The following is an 18326-nucleotide window of genomic DNA, read 5'->3' on the forward strand; positions in this document are numbered from 1 at the left end:
TAATTCCGGAATTCTACTGTAAGCCAATCAGGTTGTGGATTCACTTCTATCTGGAGCATGATTGGGTGGTTCCTGCCAACCAATCATATTGCTGCATTGTTCTAGGACCAATCTGACTGCTGCATTCTGAATCCTATTGTTCTAGGACCAATCAGACTGCTGCAGTTTGGATCCTATTCAACTCAGTACATAACAATATCCGTACGTATAGAGGTGCCTCTGTATATCTCGAGACTCCTCCCCCCCCATCCCCTCCACGGGTCCTATTGTCAACATTGACAACTGCGCATTATCCCATAATCTATATTTGGCATATTATCCATAGTGTTTGTTACGTCGCAAGGGAGATTAAAATCCTGCCAATGTTTTCATCTGCTTACAGTGGCCATTCTTTCCCCATTCTTTTTGAAAAGTTTTTGCCCTCTTGGTTCCTGTACTTATTTATTTGTTCGACAGGGGAAACAGAGGCACATCTATCTATCTATCTATCTATCTATCTATCTATCTATCTATCTATCTATCTATCTATCTAAAAAAGCACCCCTCCCGATTCAGTCCAAGACAGGCAAGGCACGTGCGCTTCCCGCTGCGCACTTTGGGAGATGTAGTCGCCTCTCCTTCCCTCCACCCTTGGCCTCCTCGGGACCGGGGGCAGGAAGCGAGGCCGAACTACAGCTCCCAGAATGCACCGCGGAGGTGTCTCCACCCCCCCCACCCCACTCCCTCCCTCTCCGCCTTCCTCCCCTCCCTCTATGAATGACTAATACCAACATGTTGTCAGGCTAATGTGGCCGCGAGTACCTGGAGGGCTCGCCTCCCTTTCGGGTCTCCTTGGAGCGAGTTGGGGTCCTCTCCAAGCGCCGACGCCAAGCTCGGGCTGGTAGCTTCCTCCCCCCCCCCCCACCCCACCGAAAGCACCCTGCACGGAGAGGGGGGGCTCGGCTTGCCAAGTAAGTCCGGGGGGCGAAGTGTGGGGTGAGGAGGGAGAGAAACCCTTGGCGTTTCCTGCGCTGGGTGGGCGCGCGCAGGGAAGGAGACCCGGCTGCCTCGCCTCGCCTTGCGCGCCCAGGAGCGCGCGCCTCATTGTCGCTGTGCCACCGCGACACAAGTCCTGCTGCGAGGGGGGTCAGGCGACAACAACAGCAGCGACAGCGACAGCGACAGCAACAACATTCCCTCTCTTTTTCTCCCCTTCCTTTCTTCAAAATGGCCAGGAATCATCAAGAGGGGAAGGGTAGGAGTTTGCAAGAGGAGCTCCTACTTCTTGGGAGTTTCCTAGCAAATGGGATTTTGTGTGTGTTTGCATTTTTCATTTTGGGGTGGGAGTTTGAAATGCTGTCCTTTTTTTTTTAACTTTTTTTCCCCTTTTGCCCCACCCCACCCCCAGCTTAGCAAGTGTTGCCTCGTGAGGCTGTTTTGAAAGGTTGCAGATTCGCCCCTAAGGTTGAAGTTTTCGCTGGCTTGGAAAGCGCGCAAACTTTCCTGGGTGGGCCTGCTTTTTGGTGTGAGCGAAGGCAGAAGCTGTAACAATGCTGCTTTGAAAAGTATGTGTCATACTTGTGGCGAGAGCAGAGAAAATGCGGCCTCATCTGATGGATATGTGTCTTCAGCCACCACTTCCCTTCCTCCACCACCTCCGATTTTTTTATTTTATTTTTAAATTATTTTTCCAGGGACTTAGGAGAGTGGTATGTCATGCCCGAGGAACTTAATTAACTGGGGACACAGCGCTTCTGGACTTTTATTTTAGAACAATGTGCATGGTTTGATTAGATCGCAGGTCGTCCTGTACTAACTATTCTTCTAGCTTTGCTCGGCCACGTGTGTTACTTGGTGATGACGCTGCCTTGCAAATGCAGTTGATTTCGAACGAAAACCGGAGAGATTGTTTTAGTGGGCCACTTGGATTGAAAATGTCCATTTCCCTTCGTGTCATTCCTGATGTTGTGTTACAGAGAACATCTGGCCTCATACAGGCAGTGTGGGCAGCTTGTCTCGGAAATAAATGTATACTGGAATTGTGGAGTAGCCCCGCCATTGTCATGATACAGCCTTGATTCATCTAAAACTATCTGGTTTATTGGAGGAATAGAATGGGGCAATTTTGTGCGATCTCTTGGTGGGTTCTTTGTAAGAGCAAACATTGAGGCATTTGTGAAATACGATAGTAGTACAGTGGTACCTTGGTTTACAAACTTAATCCGTTCCGGAAGTCCGTTCTTAAACCAAAGTGTTCTTAAACCAAGGTGTGCTTTCCCATAGCAGTGGGGGACTTAATTTACACTCAACAGGAAATGAAACAAGTTCTGCTTCCAAGACAAAGTTCACAAACCAAAACACCTACTTCCGAGTTTGCAGCATTCTTAATCCAAGTTGTTCATAAACTAAGCTGTTCTTAAACCGAGCTACCACTGTATTATCTTAACAGTAAGGTAACTCAGAATTGTTGCAGAAATTTAAGCAAAACTCAAAATGGCTCACTGGATCAGTCTTCCTGACATGTTTTAGACCCCCAACTCCCAGTAGCCCCAGCCGGCATGACCAACGGTCAGGGGTGATGGAAGTCCAACCATCTGGGGGGCACCAGGTTGGGGAAGCCCATGTTGGATTGAAGGCAATCCCATGTGTTCTTAGGTTTTGACTTAGTTGTACTGTGTTATGCCTAAAAGCTTGCTTATACCTTGCAATCAGCAAAAGTTGTTACCATATGGTTGGGTGCAGAGTTTGGCTAACACGTCACTGCTTGAAGGGGTATTCCCTGCTACATTGAAAGAGGCAGTGGTACCCTTTGAATCGGGACAACTATTGGCCAGTTATCAATACCCCCTGTTTGGGGAAGGCAGTGGAGAGGAGCGTGGTAGGGTAGCTACAGGCGTTCTTGGAGGACACAGATTATTTAGATCCATTCCAGGGTTCAGGCCTGTCCATGGAACTGAGTCACCCTTGGCCACCCTGATGGGTGAGAGCAGGACAGAAGGAGTGCAACCTTGCTCCTGCTTCTTGACCTCTCGGCAGTGTTTGGTACCATTGACCATGGCGTCCTCCTGGACCAGCTGTGGGGAACTGAGGCCATTGTATTACAGTGGTTCCAATCCTACCTTCAGGACCGAGTCCAGAGAGTAGTGCTTTCTCTCCAGTACTATTTAATATTGACATGAAACCTTTGGGAGCAATCATTAGGAGTTTTGGGGCGAGGTGCTGTCAGTATACTGATGACACAGCTTGATTTCTCCATAATATCTGAATCGGGAGAGGCTGTACAATCGCTGGGCCATTGCCTGGACGCAGGGGGGAAATGGAGGAGAAAAACAAACTGAGCTTCAGCCCTGGCAAGAAGGAGGCACTGTGGGTGAGTGGCTGCTGTGTCCGAGAAATTGGTCCTTTGCCTACCTTGCATGGGGTTGCACTCCCCCTGAAGGAACAAGTTTGCAGTTTGGGAGGGGGGTTGCTTCTGTATCTGTCACTGGAGGCTCAGGTACCCTCAGTGGCTAGAAGTGCCTTTGACCAACTGTGACTGGTTCAACAGTAGCACATGCATTGGTTGCTTCAAGACTGGATTACTGCAATGCACTCTGCATGGGGCATCCCTTGCGCTTGATGCGGAAGCTGCAGTTATTGCAGAATGCTGCAGCACAATTGCTGACAGGAGGGAGTCAGCATATAACACATGTGGTCAGATTTTGCACTGGCTGCGAATTTGTTCCTGGGCCAAGTTCAAGGTGTTACTGTCAGTATATAAGGCCTTAACAATTTGGGACCAGTTTACCTACAAGATTGGTTTACCCTACGCATGCCAGTCTCTTAAGATTTGCAGAACTTGCGCTACTGCAGGTGCCACATAATACCCACCCCACATTTGTAAGAACTTGATTGTTTAGTGTGGACTACAACTGACTGGGGCTGATGGGAGTTGTAGTCCAAAACATTTGGAGAGTGCCGGGTTGTCAAAGGCTTCAGGGTGCTTTCAGGTGACCATGCCAACTGTAGTGAAACTGACCTAGATGTCAGCCTTGGTGTGCTGAATAGTCTAGTACAGGGTTTCCCAAACTTGCTGTCTCCAGCCGTTTTTGGACTACAACTCCCATCATCCCTAGCTGGTGGTCAGGGATGATGGGAACTGTAGTCCAAATTTGGGGGGACCCTGTTCTAGAAGCCGCTCTTTATCGCCTCACCCAAAGGCAAGGTGCAGGTCAGCCCAGTTTAGGAGATGGTTGTGCTTGCAAAAATTCAGCTTCCCAACATATGTAGCTTCTGAATAGTAGTTGGGTTAGTCTGCCAGCTGAAACCTGGCAAGCTGTTGTGTTGAAACACGCCCAGCTGTTCCACCCCCCGGAGAATACTCAATGCCTTAAGTTCCAAGTAGCCTACATAAAGTTATTGGGTGAAAGGCATCTAAAGCGAATGTTTCAAATTCTTAAGGGTTGTGAAAAGTGTAAATTCTACTTTGTTCATTTTTCTAACCTTCCAGGAAGTGGTATTAGGCTCTGTGTGACGTGCAGGCCACATGGAGGTCACTCATGATATACTGCAGTGAATTATGCGGGCCTTTTAACTAACGTGTTGCATATGAGCATTTACAGTACATGTAAAGTGGTACCTCTGGATGTGAACGGAATCCGTTCTGGAGCCCCGTTCGCATCCTGAGTAGAACGTAACACACAACTGCGTGGGTCGCGTTTCGCCGCTTCTGCTCATGCGCCTGATGTCATTTTGAGCGTATGCGCCAGCGGCGAAACCTGGAAGTAATGCGCTCCATTACTTCCGGGTCGCGCGGAGCGCAACCTGAAAATGCTGAACCTGAAGCTACTTCAACCCGAGGTATGACTGTACTCTATAATACTCAAGGCCGATGCATGAGGAAACACACCTTTATGTGCCACTAGCACACACTGTACTCCAATGTCCTCAAGATGAGATAAATGCCAATATTCTCCTTGCACCATCATGCAGAACGCCAGACGTTTATCTGATGTGTGCGCTACAAATTAGCAGAGCAATTCAAAGCCTGGCAGGGCATGAAGGATTGGTATATCCACATCCCTAGCCCCATTGCTTGTTCCTTCAACTGCCATAGTGCCTTACGCCATCAAATAATGACAGTACACCATGTTCCATTTCAGGGCTTCCAAGTTCCTGCCATCAATATTGCCACTCACCCGCACTTTTGGTGGGTAGACCGGGGGAGCTTTGCACCAGCAGAGTGGTGGTACCATCAGGCAGCTGTGGTGGAACTGTTTTGGACTGGGCCTTCCAATCCTACTCCCCTGCGTGGTGGATCAGTGGCATGTATTTTATCCTTAAGTAGCTGTTGCTTCTCCTCCCCTTAAATATGACCTTGCTCTAGTTCAGCAGGTTTCACAAGGACTGGAAAGCACATGAAATGATAATCTTGAGCTGGGAAGACAAGCTGGTTTGATGGGAGACGAACTCGACAGGATGATGGTTCCACTGTCTTAATTATGTCTTGGCTTGCATTAGTGAGTGTCAAGTGTTTTGAAGAACTTCCATTGGTTCAAAACCAGTGTGACTGGTCTGACGATGAAATCTCATTTCTTGCTCTGGTTGATTTAATGCTTGAGAAATTTTTTTTATTTAGGAACCAAATATTCATTCCCAACAAAGTTGGAAAAGTACTTTTACTATTATCTATCCAATAGGTTCTGTATTAAGATAAAAGAAGAGCAGACACTGGTATTTCTCAGAAAACAGCAAGACAAATGTGTAATCAGTTGCCCTGGTAGATCCCAGGGTTGCAATTTTTGTATAAGAGCAAAAATGTCAAGTTTCAGGGTTGGGTGGCAAGGCAGATTTAAAAATTTGTTTGCTGTAGAGATTTCCTTTATCTGTTACATTCAACCAGTTGTTGTTGAATATCATTGAAACCTAAATGTAGCACAGTCTGCCATGGGTTTCAATAGTGGTAAGATAGAGTGGATCCTTTTTCTGAAGTTATACTCAGGCGTAAGACCAAGATCAGTGTGTGAATGGAAAGCAGGCGGTTCCAGCTTCAAGTCTCCCTGGTGTTGTGCATGTTGTCTAGCACTCCTAGTGTCCACAGGTTTAGTGTGCAAAGGTGTGTGTACAACTGTACATACAAATGCAGCTGTCCTGCACAACCATCCAATCTCCAGTTGGTTACAACATGGTCTGGTTGCACCAACGTTGCAGGTTCAATTCCTATAAGAGACAGCTGCATATTCGTGCATTACAAGGTGTCAGACTAGATGATCCCTTCCAGTTCTATAATTCTATAATCTCATGGAAGAGTGCTACTTCGGGGACAAACAGCTGGAGAGTTACAGCGCTTGCTGTGGCTGTAGAGACTGATATGGGAGAGACATGTTTTGTTGCAGCTGGGGCAGAAAAGGCGTCTGGTTTTGCTGCGGCAAATGCACCATGATGTTTCTTCTCTTTGCTCTCCTCCCAGCAGCCATTCCTCCTCTCCTTACTGCTGTGGATACACGCACGTCAGTTTAACTACAGGATAGGGCATAAGGAGAACCAAAGCACATGGTCTGTAAAAAAGTGTTGCCTACAAAATATTAGGCATGGAACTGCACAAAGGACATACTGTATTTATTGCTCTATAAGACTCACTTTTCCCCTCCTAAAAAAGTAAGGGGAAATGTGTGTGCGTCTTATGGAGCGAATGCAGGCTGCGCAGCTATCACAGAAGCCAGGACAGCAAGAGGGATTGCTGCTTTCACTGCGCAGCAATCCCTCTTGCTGTTCTGGCTTCTGAGATTCAGAATATTTTTTTCTTGTTTTCCTCCTCCGAAAACTTGGTGCGTCTTATAGAGCGAAAAATACAGTAATTTATTTCAGAACAACTATAAACAGTGGTGCTTCAGGTTACATACGCTTCAGGTTACAGACTCCGCTAACCCAGAAATAGTACCTCAGGTTAAGAACTTTGCTTCAGGATGAGAACAGAAATCGTGCTCCGGCGGTGCGGCAGCAGCAGGAGGCCCCATTAGCTAAAGTGGTGCTTCAGGTTAAGAACAGTTTCAGGTTAAGTACGGACCTCCAGAACGAATTAAGTACTTAACCCGAGGTACCACTGTACCTGTATATTGATTTCGTTGCTTTCATTTGCTGCGTGTGTGTGGTTTTTTTTTTTTACTATCCTTCTGCAAAGTGCTGCAGTCAGCAGAAATGGCCTACCCTTCCTCACCTTTTATCCCCTCTACAAGCGAGCCTGTGTGGCGTAATGGTTAGAGGGTTGGACTAGGACCTGGGAGAGCCAGGTTCGAATCCCCACTCAGCCATGAAGCTCCTTGAATGTGGCTCCATCATTCCCATCAACTTGGTGTGATGTTTCAGCGCAATTCCTAATCTTGCTTGGTCCATTTCCAGTAAAGGAAGGGCGATGTTGCAGTTGTTCTGCTTCTGAGAAGCTTCCACTGATTCACCCAGTACTCACCACCCCCTTGGCCAGATATCCCTCTGATGTAGCTCATTGCGGCAGTTCTTATCTTCATTATCTGTCTAGATCTAGATGATCCTGATGTGTGCGTCTGCAATAGACTTGTGCAGCAGGTGCTGGTATGCAAAGCCATAAGACCAAGGACCAAACTACACATTGCATTAAATACACAGTTTTCCTTTCCATTGTTTGCACTTAAGATAGCATCCTTCTGCATGGGAGTAGTAGTCGTAAGTGCTGACTACTGAAAGCTTCTGAGAATATCCCTGCCGTTCAGGAAAACTGAACCAAAACTTTGATTTTCTGCCTTTGCCACGGCTGAAAAATCCATTAAAATTATGGGCACTAGATGTAGTTGACAAAGCAAAGTATCTTCCTTGTGTACAAGTCTTAACTTCTATAATTAGGGTAAAGTGTTGCCTTCTTAGAAGACATATCCCCTCACACATCACTCCCAAAAGTAAGTAGCATTAAAAATGAGCCATTGTGAACATGGGGAACAGAATTAGTGATTTTTACGACAGCGGTTCCCAACCTTTTTGGTATGATGACGAACAAGTCCGCATTTACCTGGTGTGGTGACCCATTGATTTGTTGTCACATAATTTTTGGACCTTAGGTTAGAATCATAGAGTTGCAAGGGACTTCAAGGGTCTCCTAAGCCAGCTGCCTGCAGTGCACGGATCCTGCCCACAGCTGTTCCCGGGTAGACTTGGACCAGGTCTTCAGCAGCTGTTGGTTTCATGCATTTTAACTGCACGTTTGGCTATTTTATAACCATTATTTGAGGCATCCCAAGCAGAAATGTATGTAATGCCCTGGTCCATGTGGAATTCCTTGAAATATTAATGTTAGTTATACAAGTTATTCAGAGGGTGGCATCCAACTAGTGCAGTTTGGGACCAGTGCAGACAGATTTCCCTCTTCTGCCATCCCCCTTCCCCAAATCTCCTCTGGAGGGTTGGAGAGGGAACCCAGAACTGATTAAGGGAGAGGAGTGCGAAGCCTGCCCTTACCAGCTGAGAGAGACCCAACCCCACTCCTGCTTGCACGAGAGTAGGAGTGGGATCGGGGCTGCGGCCTTGCTTGGCTGCTGTCCTGCTGCCTTCCTCTGGGAGGGTATCTTACGCCTTTCCTCCCAGTGAAGGGGCTCTTCGGTGCTGCTGGCGGGCCCAGCGCTCTCTAGCAGCCCCTTTCCACAAGGCGTGGATAGTTTGGATTTGATATCCCGCTTTATCACTACCCTAAGGAGTCTCAAAGCGGCTAACATTCTCCTTTCCCTTCCTCCCCCACAACAAACACTCTGTGAGGTGAGTGGGGCTGAGAGACTTCAGAGAAGGGTGACTAGCCCAAGGTCACCCAGCAGCTGCATGTGGAGGAGCAGGGAAGCGAACCCGGTTCACCAGATTACGAGACTACCGCTCTTAACCACTACACCACACTGGCTCTCACTGGATAGGGTGTCCTTTCGCCCATGCCTTGCAGGCTTCACCTGGGAGGGTGGGCTGCATCTTTCCTCCTGGGGTGAACGAGGAAAGAGACAGCTACTCGCACGGGTGAAGGCAGTCAAACACACAGAGCCTGACAGGTTCTGTGCGCTTGGCTATTGCCACTTGTCCCGCTGGGGGGCAAGTGGACAAGGTAGATCGCCCACCCCCCACGCCAGTGAAGGCAGAGGCAGAGCCCTGGTTGCACATGAGTGGCAGCGGCCTCAGGGCTCGCTCAGCTGGGGACAGGAGCCTTTCCGACCTCCAGCTGAGCAACAGGCTGGGACCAGCTGTATTGGCCGCAGCCCAAGAGGCACTATGGTGAAGGCACCTCAACTGCCTTCAGCAGTTTCACCTGGCTGGGGCCAGTGCAGCTTTTTTCAACATCTCAGCTTATTGCCAAGCGGCAATGTTTGGCTGACGAAACACCGCCATGTTGAAAGCCCAACATCGCCCAGCCCTAAAGTGTATGGTTGCACAAGCCATGTAAGTTATAACAAACCACGAGTATTTTTCTTTTCATGTTAAAGGCCATTATGGCACATATCCATGGGATGGCTGAGCTTGCATATTGCAGGGTATGTCAAACGTAGTCTGGTTATTGATAACATAGCCTGCTTTTCTGTTTCACCTTCATAGCAGTCACTGCTGAAAAATCTGTCTTGCAAAGATACGCACTGCCCAAATGATCGCAACACAGATACGGCTTCATTGGCAAGCTCAGGATACTCAGTGGTAACGGGAAACCAAAATTTGGATAACCGTGCTTTCGAAAAATTTACCTGTGAGGGCCCTACTAGACGGCGGTTCAATGAGTTGCTCTTTTTGTGCAAAGACAACTTTGCGACGTCGGCTGCAAATGGGTTTTGTGCTCATTCAAAGTTCTCTAGTAATGCGAAGACTTCAAATCACCCTGGGCTTAACTGCTGGTCACAGATTGCCACAAGGTACTCATACAGAGGGTTACTTTGAGTGACTATTACAGCTCACCCCTGATGAGCGACTGTGTGTGCAAAAAGAAGAGGTTAAAAATGGGTGTGTACTTTAGCTGTGAGCTAAAGTACATGGGCAGTACTTGGATGAACTTTTGCCTGCTGCCTACTGTGTCAGAGAACTAGGAGTAGAACTGCAAAGACAAGACAGGTAGGAATACAGCTCTTCTTCCTCCAGTCCAAGAATACTACACATTCGATGAATGACACATGTGCCACAAGTTTACCATTAAGGCTGGGTGATAGCTCGTTTTCAATATCGTGATATACCACCAGCTAAGCATTGTGATATACTGATATATCACTGTACCTGAAATAAGAATAGAGCTATATAGAGGCATTGGCTAGCTTCATGGTTTTTGCATAGCACACCCACCCACACCCCATGTTTGCAATATATTGCAAGGTCAAAAATTATGAAACTGATATAATGAATTAGAAAAAAAAATGTTTAAATTGACATTTGGAAAAAAAACTAGAAGCATTTTTGTTAGGGATTATAGGACAAGACCTCCATGAAAAATAAAGAACTTCTTTATGTATGCTACAAGAGTGGCAAGGATCTTGTTAGCACAAGGCTGGAAGACTGAGGAAATCCCAATGAAAGAACAGTGGCAAGAAAAATTGATGAGTTCTGCAGAACTGGCCAAATTGACATATAAACTGTGTGAAAAGGACACCTGTGACTTCAGGGAAGAATGGGAACTTTTTACAAACTATCTAAAAAGACAACAAAATGAACTGGGCTCTTTGGCAGGTTTTGAATAAACATTCACAAATTTATTAGTTGGACATATGATAGATAAAGCAAGGACATGTACTGTACAGTTTTATAACATGCAGAAAACAAGATATGTAAAAAAATCAGGGAGGGGAGCTGAGGTAAGTCCTTGGTGGGGGGGAGAGGGAGGGTTGAGGGGGGGATAATGTAATTGATTATGAGGATTGACAAATTGTTATGTTGAAATGGGTTAATAAATATATTTTCTAAAAAAAATATGAAACTGATATCACAATATGGACTTCAAACCGGTTTTAGATAATGTATCGATATATCGCCCAGCCCCACATACCACCCAGGCCGCTGGTGAAAGTTTTGGCTTTAAAGAAGTTATTCTGATGCGCCTTTTATATATATTTTAAAAACCAACAACTTTGAACTCTTGACAACTTTCAGAAAGCTTGCTGGGTTAGTCTGATATTGCAGATGCATCAAATAGCCTTTCTAGTATCCTAATGACTAATTCGTTTATTGCAGAATTATCTTTTTTTTTAACCAGATGGATGGTGTGCTTTGGCTTATGCTGTGGGGGTTTGTTGGTAGGAAATGGTTTATGAAACAATACTGAACCAGCTGAGCAGATGAGAGTGCTTTCTTTGTATTCTTGTGTTTCTGACATGGGGAAGATGGGTTCTCTTTCAGGAGGAGGAGGGAGAGGAAGTAACTGAAATGTGGCCTTTAAGTATGTTTGACCAAGCTTCACGTTCCTGCTAATTGCCTCTGGACAGAATGTTCAACTTCAGGCTTCCCTATATATTTATCTTTCCACCTTTTTGAATGAATCAATAGGCACAAAAAGCAAGGTTGGCAACAGCGACAATCGTTACGTCGTGTATCACCACTTTTGCGTATTTCAATAACAACATTTGTGCAGATCTATACTGCCAAACACTAGCCAATCGTTAAATCTTTTTAAATGCGTACTTCGCACCTTGCTAATTATTACTCCTGAACTTCTCTACCCCTCTTTTAATGTTTTGCAGGTCTGATCTGGCTGGTGGAATTTAAAGAACATTCTTGCGATGGAGGGGGAACAGCAGCAGGAGGTAAATTTTGGGAACAGCAACATCCTGTGTGGAGAGTGGAAAATGCTTCCCTGGGCATTTTGGTTTAACAAAATTTCTGAGGGGCTGCTGTGCTTGAGCTGCAGAAGCAGAAAACCAAAGGATGCTGAGATCTTTTGAGAGAGAAGCTTGTGTTACGGTGGCATGTATTTCATGTAGGCAGTAACTAACCCGATAAGAAGTTTAACGTATTGTGTTGCTTGCTCTGCAGCCTTCTGCCTTATCCAGGGTAGAAGGGGCAAACCTGTGTCCCTGCAGATGTTAAATTCCAGCTCTCACCAGCCTCAGCCAGCAGGGCCGATGGTCAGGGATGATGGGAGCCAGTCCTTCTTTTGGAGATAGATAAGCGACACTGGTTCTCATATCTCTATAAAATACTGTGGTACCTCAGGTTACATACGCTTCAGGTTACAGACTCCGCTAACCCAGAAATAGTGCTTCAGGTTAAGAACTTTGCTTCAGGATGAGAACAGAAATCGGGCTCCGGCGGCGCGGCGGCAGCAGGAGGCCCCATTAGCTAAAGTGGTGCTTCAGGTTAAGAACAGTTTCAGGTTAAGTACGGACCTCTGGAACCAATTAAGTACTTAACCTGAGGTACCACTGTAACCCCTAGTGGGCCACAGGCTCCCATTTCTGCCTTATGTAATTTGTGAATCTATGGGTGTGTTGCATTATGGGGAATTTTATGTATTTTTTTTTATTTAAAAACCCAACATGTCTCATGGCTACTTTGTATCTGAAGGCAGCCCTGTTTAGAGAAGTTTTTAATGTTTGCTGTTTTATCATGTTTTTAATATTCTGTTGGGAGCCGCCCAGAGTGGCTGGGGAAACCCAGTCTCATGGGGGGGTATAAATAATAAAATTATTATTATTATTATTATTATTATTATTATTATTATTATTAACTCCACTAATGAGCAAATATGTGCACTCACCCATTGTCTTCTATGGAGAAAGCAGTATGCCACATTCTAGCATAGATCTCCACAAAGTGAAGTAATTGTGCTACAAGACGCAAAACAAACTTGCCTTGTAGCCCAGACTGTGTTTTAAGTTTATCAGCTTCTAGCATTTGTTATAATTGTCGATTTATCCGTGCACAGAACATGCTTTATTTAAGCTCTTCTTTCCACTCGCACAATTCACCCCTTTTTTTTAATCCAACACAGATGGCTGCAGAATCAGCGCCTTCACCTGAGGCACAAGGAGATGGGCCGAAAGAAGATGCGGGCATTGCGTCAAATATTTGTATGTAATAGTTGTGGATCGCAAAGCCATTTTGCCTCCTACGTCTTGTCTTGGTTTAAAGCAGTTAATGGCTAGAGTTTGGAGTGGGAGAGGGTTAAGTCTGGTCTACCTATGCAGTGGCAGAGCTTGGTAGAATGGACTGTGCCACTTTAGAATGGACTGCACCATTCCAGTATGTGGAGTGATGATAGTCGTGTTTTGAGCGCTTGTCTCTAGAGGACCAGTGGCAACCAGGAAAGTGGGCAGCTGGGACCTTTTCCCTTGATGTTCTTGTTTTTACTTGTCAGGGAGGCATTCAGAAATGAACCTTCAGTGGTACAGTCCAAGCTGCCATCTTGTTGTAATGCATGTGTGGGCGAGATCCTAAGGCACATTGGAATACTTAACTAGCATGGGCACAATGTCTAAGCCTGAAATCCTAAACACACTTTCTAGGTAGTAAAAAAGGTAAAGGACCCCTGGGCGGTTAAGTCCAGTCAAAGGTGACTATGGGGTTGCGGCGTTCATCTCGCTTTCAGGCCGAGGGAGCTGGCGTTTGTCCACAGAAGGCTTTCCGGGTCATGTGGCCAGCAGAACTAAACTACTTCTGACGCAATGGGACACTGTGATGGAAACCAGAGCTTACAGAAATGCCTTTTACCGTATTTTTCGCTCCATAAGGCACACTTTTTTCCTCCTAAAAAGTAAGGGGAAATGTCTGTGCGTCTTATGGAGCGAATGCGTGGTTCCTGGAGCTGAATTGCCCAGGGGCAAAAAGCAGATCGTGCTTTTCCCCCTTAGAAAGAGGGAAGTGGATGTTGAAACAAAGCCGCTGAGCAGCTGATCGGCAAGCGATCGGGAGGGAGATAAGGGAGACTAGCAATAAAGGAATCTGCCTGGGAGGGGGGAGGTAAAAGCCCATGGATCCCCAGGATTTTTGCATTGGGTCACCCCAAATTCACCATCAGATCACATAGCATGTCCATGGCTACAGCCTGCACCAAAAAAATCATGCACCCACTGTTTCGTGGGGCCACAATGGCGCAAAAACGTGGTTACAAAGCACGGATCCACATAGATCCTCCGGATTTTTGCATTGGGCTACCCCAAACTCACCGTCAAATCACATGTCTGTGGCCACAGCATGAACCACAAAAATCATACATCCACTGTTTCGTTCGTTTTTTTTTTTCTTGTTTTCCTCCTCTAAAAACTATGTGCGTCTTATGGTCAGGTGCGTCTCATGGAGCGAAAAATACGGTAGCTTCCCGCCGCAGCAGTACCTATTTATCTACTTGCACTGGCGTGCTTTCGGACTGCTAGGTTGGCCGGAGTTGGGACAGAGCAACGAGAACTCACCCTGTCACAGGGATTCGAACCGCCGACCTTCTGATTGGCAAGCCCAAGAGGCTCAGTGGTTTAGACCACAGTACCACCCGCGTAAGCCCCATTGAGCACCCTGGAAATTGCTTTGGAGAAAGCATGCATAGGATTGTGCTTTAAGTTAACGAGGAGGCAGGGGACAGTGGGCACCACATCTTCTCTGGGTACCGCTCTTCAGAGTATTATCGCCAGCAATTTGTCTGGACCCTATATTAATTAGGTGACTAGCTGAAATATTTTTGCCCTGCCTTTTGATACAGAATTTCATGGTGTACTTAAAACAGTTGAGCGGAGTTCTGTAAAGCAATATTTTCAGCACCAATGGAATCATCAAGCTGCTTATGGAGAACCCAGTATGCTGGGAAGAGAATTACTCTCTTGATGGGATGTTGCTGATTCTGGGCACTTAGGTACCAAGGATGCTAACCGCATGATTTGGGGCCAGCCAGCATTTCTGAGCTAGATTTATTTCACAGGGTTGTTGTGAGGACAAAATAGGTCTTTGGAGGGAAGGCAGTTATAAAATAATGTGATAAAACAGCTACAAATAGTTAATCCATATATTTATTTCAGACATTTGTGTTCTGCCTTTTAGGGCCATACAGTCCTCTGAAGGCAGTTTACATTCCCCTACCCCCCCCCCCAAAAAAAATAAAAGTATAATGCCATATTTATAATAGCATTAATGTTATCCTGTGTAGAGATCTTGTAAGAAAACAGACTGTTCCTAAAACAAAGGTTAATGCTGTATAACACATGAATTATAAACTATGTCGGCGCCAAAGCAGGAAGTATTTTGTGAAAAAATTGCCTCTGCAAAGTTCAACTCCACCCCCTATACCATCCCCAGTTTGATGATGGGGAACAGGCTGAGAATTATCTTGACAATGCCCTCCTATTCAGAGTCAGGGAAGCAACCCTTTCCGTCCCTCTGGTATGGCTTGGTGACTTCATGCAGCCAGATCTGATTAGCACTGTGACGGTATTGCTTATATGAGAAGCTCCTGCTGTGTTTTCGTTTTTAATTGGCACCAGCTCTGGATTGGGGCCAGGCAGGGGGGAACGTTGCTGCAAACATGAAGTGAGCAGGGGGAAAAAGGGGCAAGGAAAGTGGTGGTTTGGGGATATTTTTCAAACACACACACACAGTTATCCTGAAACCCTCCCATTTGTCACCAGAATGTTTATGGTCAAAACTTTGACCTGGCCCCATTTAAACATTGTACAGTGATACCTTGGTTCTCGAACACCTTGTGACTTGAACGTTTTGGCTCCATTTAAACATTATACAGTCGTACCTTGGTTCTCGAACGCCTTGTGATTCGGACGTTTTGGCTCCCGAACGCCGCAAACCCGGAAGTGAGCGTTCCGGTTCGCGAACGTTTTTTTGGAAGCCGAACGTCCGACTGCTGCTTCCACAGCTTCCGATTGAGTACGGGAAGGTCCTGCAGCACTTCGGAAGCCGCGCCTTGGTTTTCGAATGTTTTTGGAAGTCGGACGGGCTTCTGGAACGGATCTAGTTCGAGAACCCAAGGTACGACTGTGGTCGATTCATATCCTTTTCATTGCGGCAAAGTGGGAGATGAATACGCAAACTAAACATGAGTTTGTTTATTCAAATTATATGCAGCTGATGCAGATGCTTTAAAAATACTTTTGGAGATGAAGATGAAGAGGAGAAAGCAAAAGCCCACTCTCCCAAGCACCGTGACCGAACTTTCCACTGAGGAGGGCTCCAAAGTATATGTTGTTGGCACTGCTCACTTCAGTGATAGCAGCAAAAGAGATGTAGTGAAGGTAATTTTTTTAAAGAAAATAATTGGGGCCTTAAAAGCTTTCCCCCCACCCCTCTTGGGGCCGGAAGTTCACCTTTGAAACCTTGACTATTTTTGTAACACGGAAAAGGATTACATTTTGGGTTGGGAATGTAGCTGCGGTCGTGGATAACTTTATATAGAACCAATTTGTGCAGAGGTTCTATCATGTATACTGTAGTCTTCTCCCATATTATTCATCCTGATTATAAACCTGTGAGGAGATAATCTTATCATCCATGTTTCAAACAAAGCTGCAGAGGCCAGGAGTTGGGTAGAATTTATGCAGAGGTGGAGAAATTATGGGGAACGAGGAGGTCAGTTTCCTGTTTTCTCTGCGGAGAGCTGATATGGGTAAAATGGCAGGAGGAGGGCACTGAAAAATCTCTTGAATTTGTTTGTTTTTACTGTTTGGCAATATTCTTTCTTTTTCCTGAAATATTTTAAAGTCCTTGAGCTGATAACAGCAAAATAAAAAAAAAAATGTGTAATTAATAAATAAACACATTCTTTCCTGAGAGTTTTTCTTTTTAGATGAGAAACCTTATATTCTCCTCCAAAACATAAACGAAAAACAGTTTTATTTAAAAAATAGTTTGTGGATTGGGACTCGGCTACTATATGCTTGGGAGATTTCTCCCAGGAAAACATCAGTACTGCAAGCATGCAACTGAATCCGTATTTTTCAGACAATACAAGAAGTACAGCCTGACGTGGTCGTGGTTGAGCTGTGCCAATACAGAGTTTCTATGTTAAAAATGGATGAAAAGACATTGCTAAAGGAAGCCAAAGAAATCAATCTGGAGAAACTTCAGCAAGCTATAAAACAGGTAGGAGTTCTTTAGTGACAAAATCATCTGTCCGTCTGTATGCGAAATTGAAATACCGCTTTCCTAACTTTTAATAATCTGACGCAGTCAAGGCTTGTATGAACATGCAGTTAATTGCACAGCCATTCCCATTCAGGGCTTTGTTCTATAGGGAGTGTTATAAAAGCAGGGATATGCAGGGACTAGATTTTCAGTGGAGCAGAGCTCTACTGTACGTTTATGTAAAGTCAAATAACAGGATTAAAGTCCAGTATGATATCCATGCAAAAATTCCATGCAGGTAAACAGCTAGAGGGGGAGCTAAAGGAGGATGGTGCAAAATATGGTCCTTTGCAACAGCAGAAAATCTTCTCTTAATCAAAAGCCAAATAAAAAGACTCCCCCCCGTGGCAAGAAATGGCTAGACTTTTATTTGTTTTATACATTCTGAAAGTCTTTAGTCCAGCACGGTACACTGGTATCTGGAACTTCCTGCTGCCTCTTCAATAAGCTTTTCAAAGATGTAAAAATACATCCCTAAACTGCCACTAATTTCCTGTAGAAAATATGCAAATGATAATATCACAATTGCCATTCTAGTTAGTCAATTTATATATTCTGTTGTTTTATTTCAGATAATCTCTGTTTCTATTAAAAAAAAGTGTTTATTTATGTCTAATTTTGCTGCAGGATAACACTTTTCTTTTTTAAAAGTCATAACATTAAGAAAACAATTCTGATTTATTTCATTTCTATATCGCATTATATTTTAAAGAAAAATCTGAAAGCGGTTTACAGCATATTAAAACATCAATAAAGCAATTCAGAATCAAACATTTCTGAAGAAAGTCAAACAGAGAGTATACAGTCAAAGCAACATAATTAACAGAAAACTAATATGTTATCTTAAAGATTTCAAAATAAAACATTACAAAGGACGTCAACTTAGAAATAAAAAAAAATAAATTAGGTGACTAATTTAGTAAATGCTCCAGGAGATTTAGTATGTAAAGGGTGCTGAGAGGTCTTGGGAGACACAGAGCTGCAATTCACAGAGTTAACAATCCCTCTTCCCAGGGAACGCTGCATGCAACTGAGAGACATTTAGACGGCCAAAGCAAGGCATCACGTTCTGTTTTTAGCAAAGGGTTATGTCCTATGTACAGTAGATTTCAGAAATCAGATGGATTTGGACAGTCAGGAAAGCTGTGAAATTACAACCGATGTGTGTTGCACATCTTCGACACGATGAAGTTTCCTCAGTGCTCTTGGCAAGCAAGACTTCATCTTGCAAATATTTCTATCTGTCCTGGGAACGTCCATTGCTTGAGAGCAGATCTGTT

At 45.0% G+C, this 18326-nt stretch overlaps 1 protein-coding gene across 3 annotated transcripts in view; it reads left to right on the forward strand.

Annotated features, from left to right (window-relative positions):
- The first annotated feature begins 590 nt into the window (after positions 1-590).
- TRABD (TraB domain containing) overlaps positions 591-18326 on the forward strand; it is a 33883-nt gene continuing 16147 nt past the window's right edge. Inside the window, exons 1-5 of one of the 3 annotated variants that reach the window (XM_083575321.1) lie at positions 591-950; positions 11670-11732; positions 12920-12998; positions 15991-16157; positions 16864-17004. In XM_083575321.1, coding sequence (XP_083431447.1) covers positions 11709-11732; positions 12920-12998; positions 15991-16157; positions 16864-17004 — 411 coding nt within the window. In that variant the 5' untranslated portion in view covers positions 591-950; positions 11670-11708. Of the gene's footprint in view, positions 951-11669; positions 11733-12919; positions 13640-14241; positions 16158-16863; positions 17005-18326 lie in introns of all 3 variants that reach the window. The other 2 variants (XM_083575323.1, XM_083575322.1) reach the window with 2 other exon arrangements.

This window comes from Podarcis filfolensis (genome assembly GCF_964270895.1).
Source record: "Podarcis filfolensis genome assembly, chromosome: 10".
In the NCBI taxonomy this organism is placed as follows: Eukaryota; Metazoa; Chordata; class Lepidosauria; order Squamata; family Lacertidae; genus Podarcis; species Podarcis filfolensis.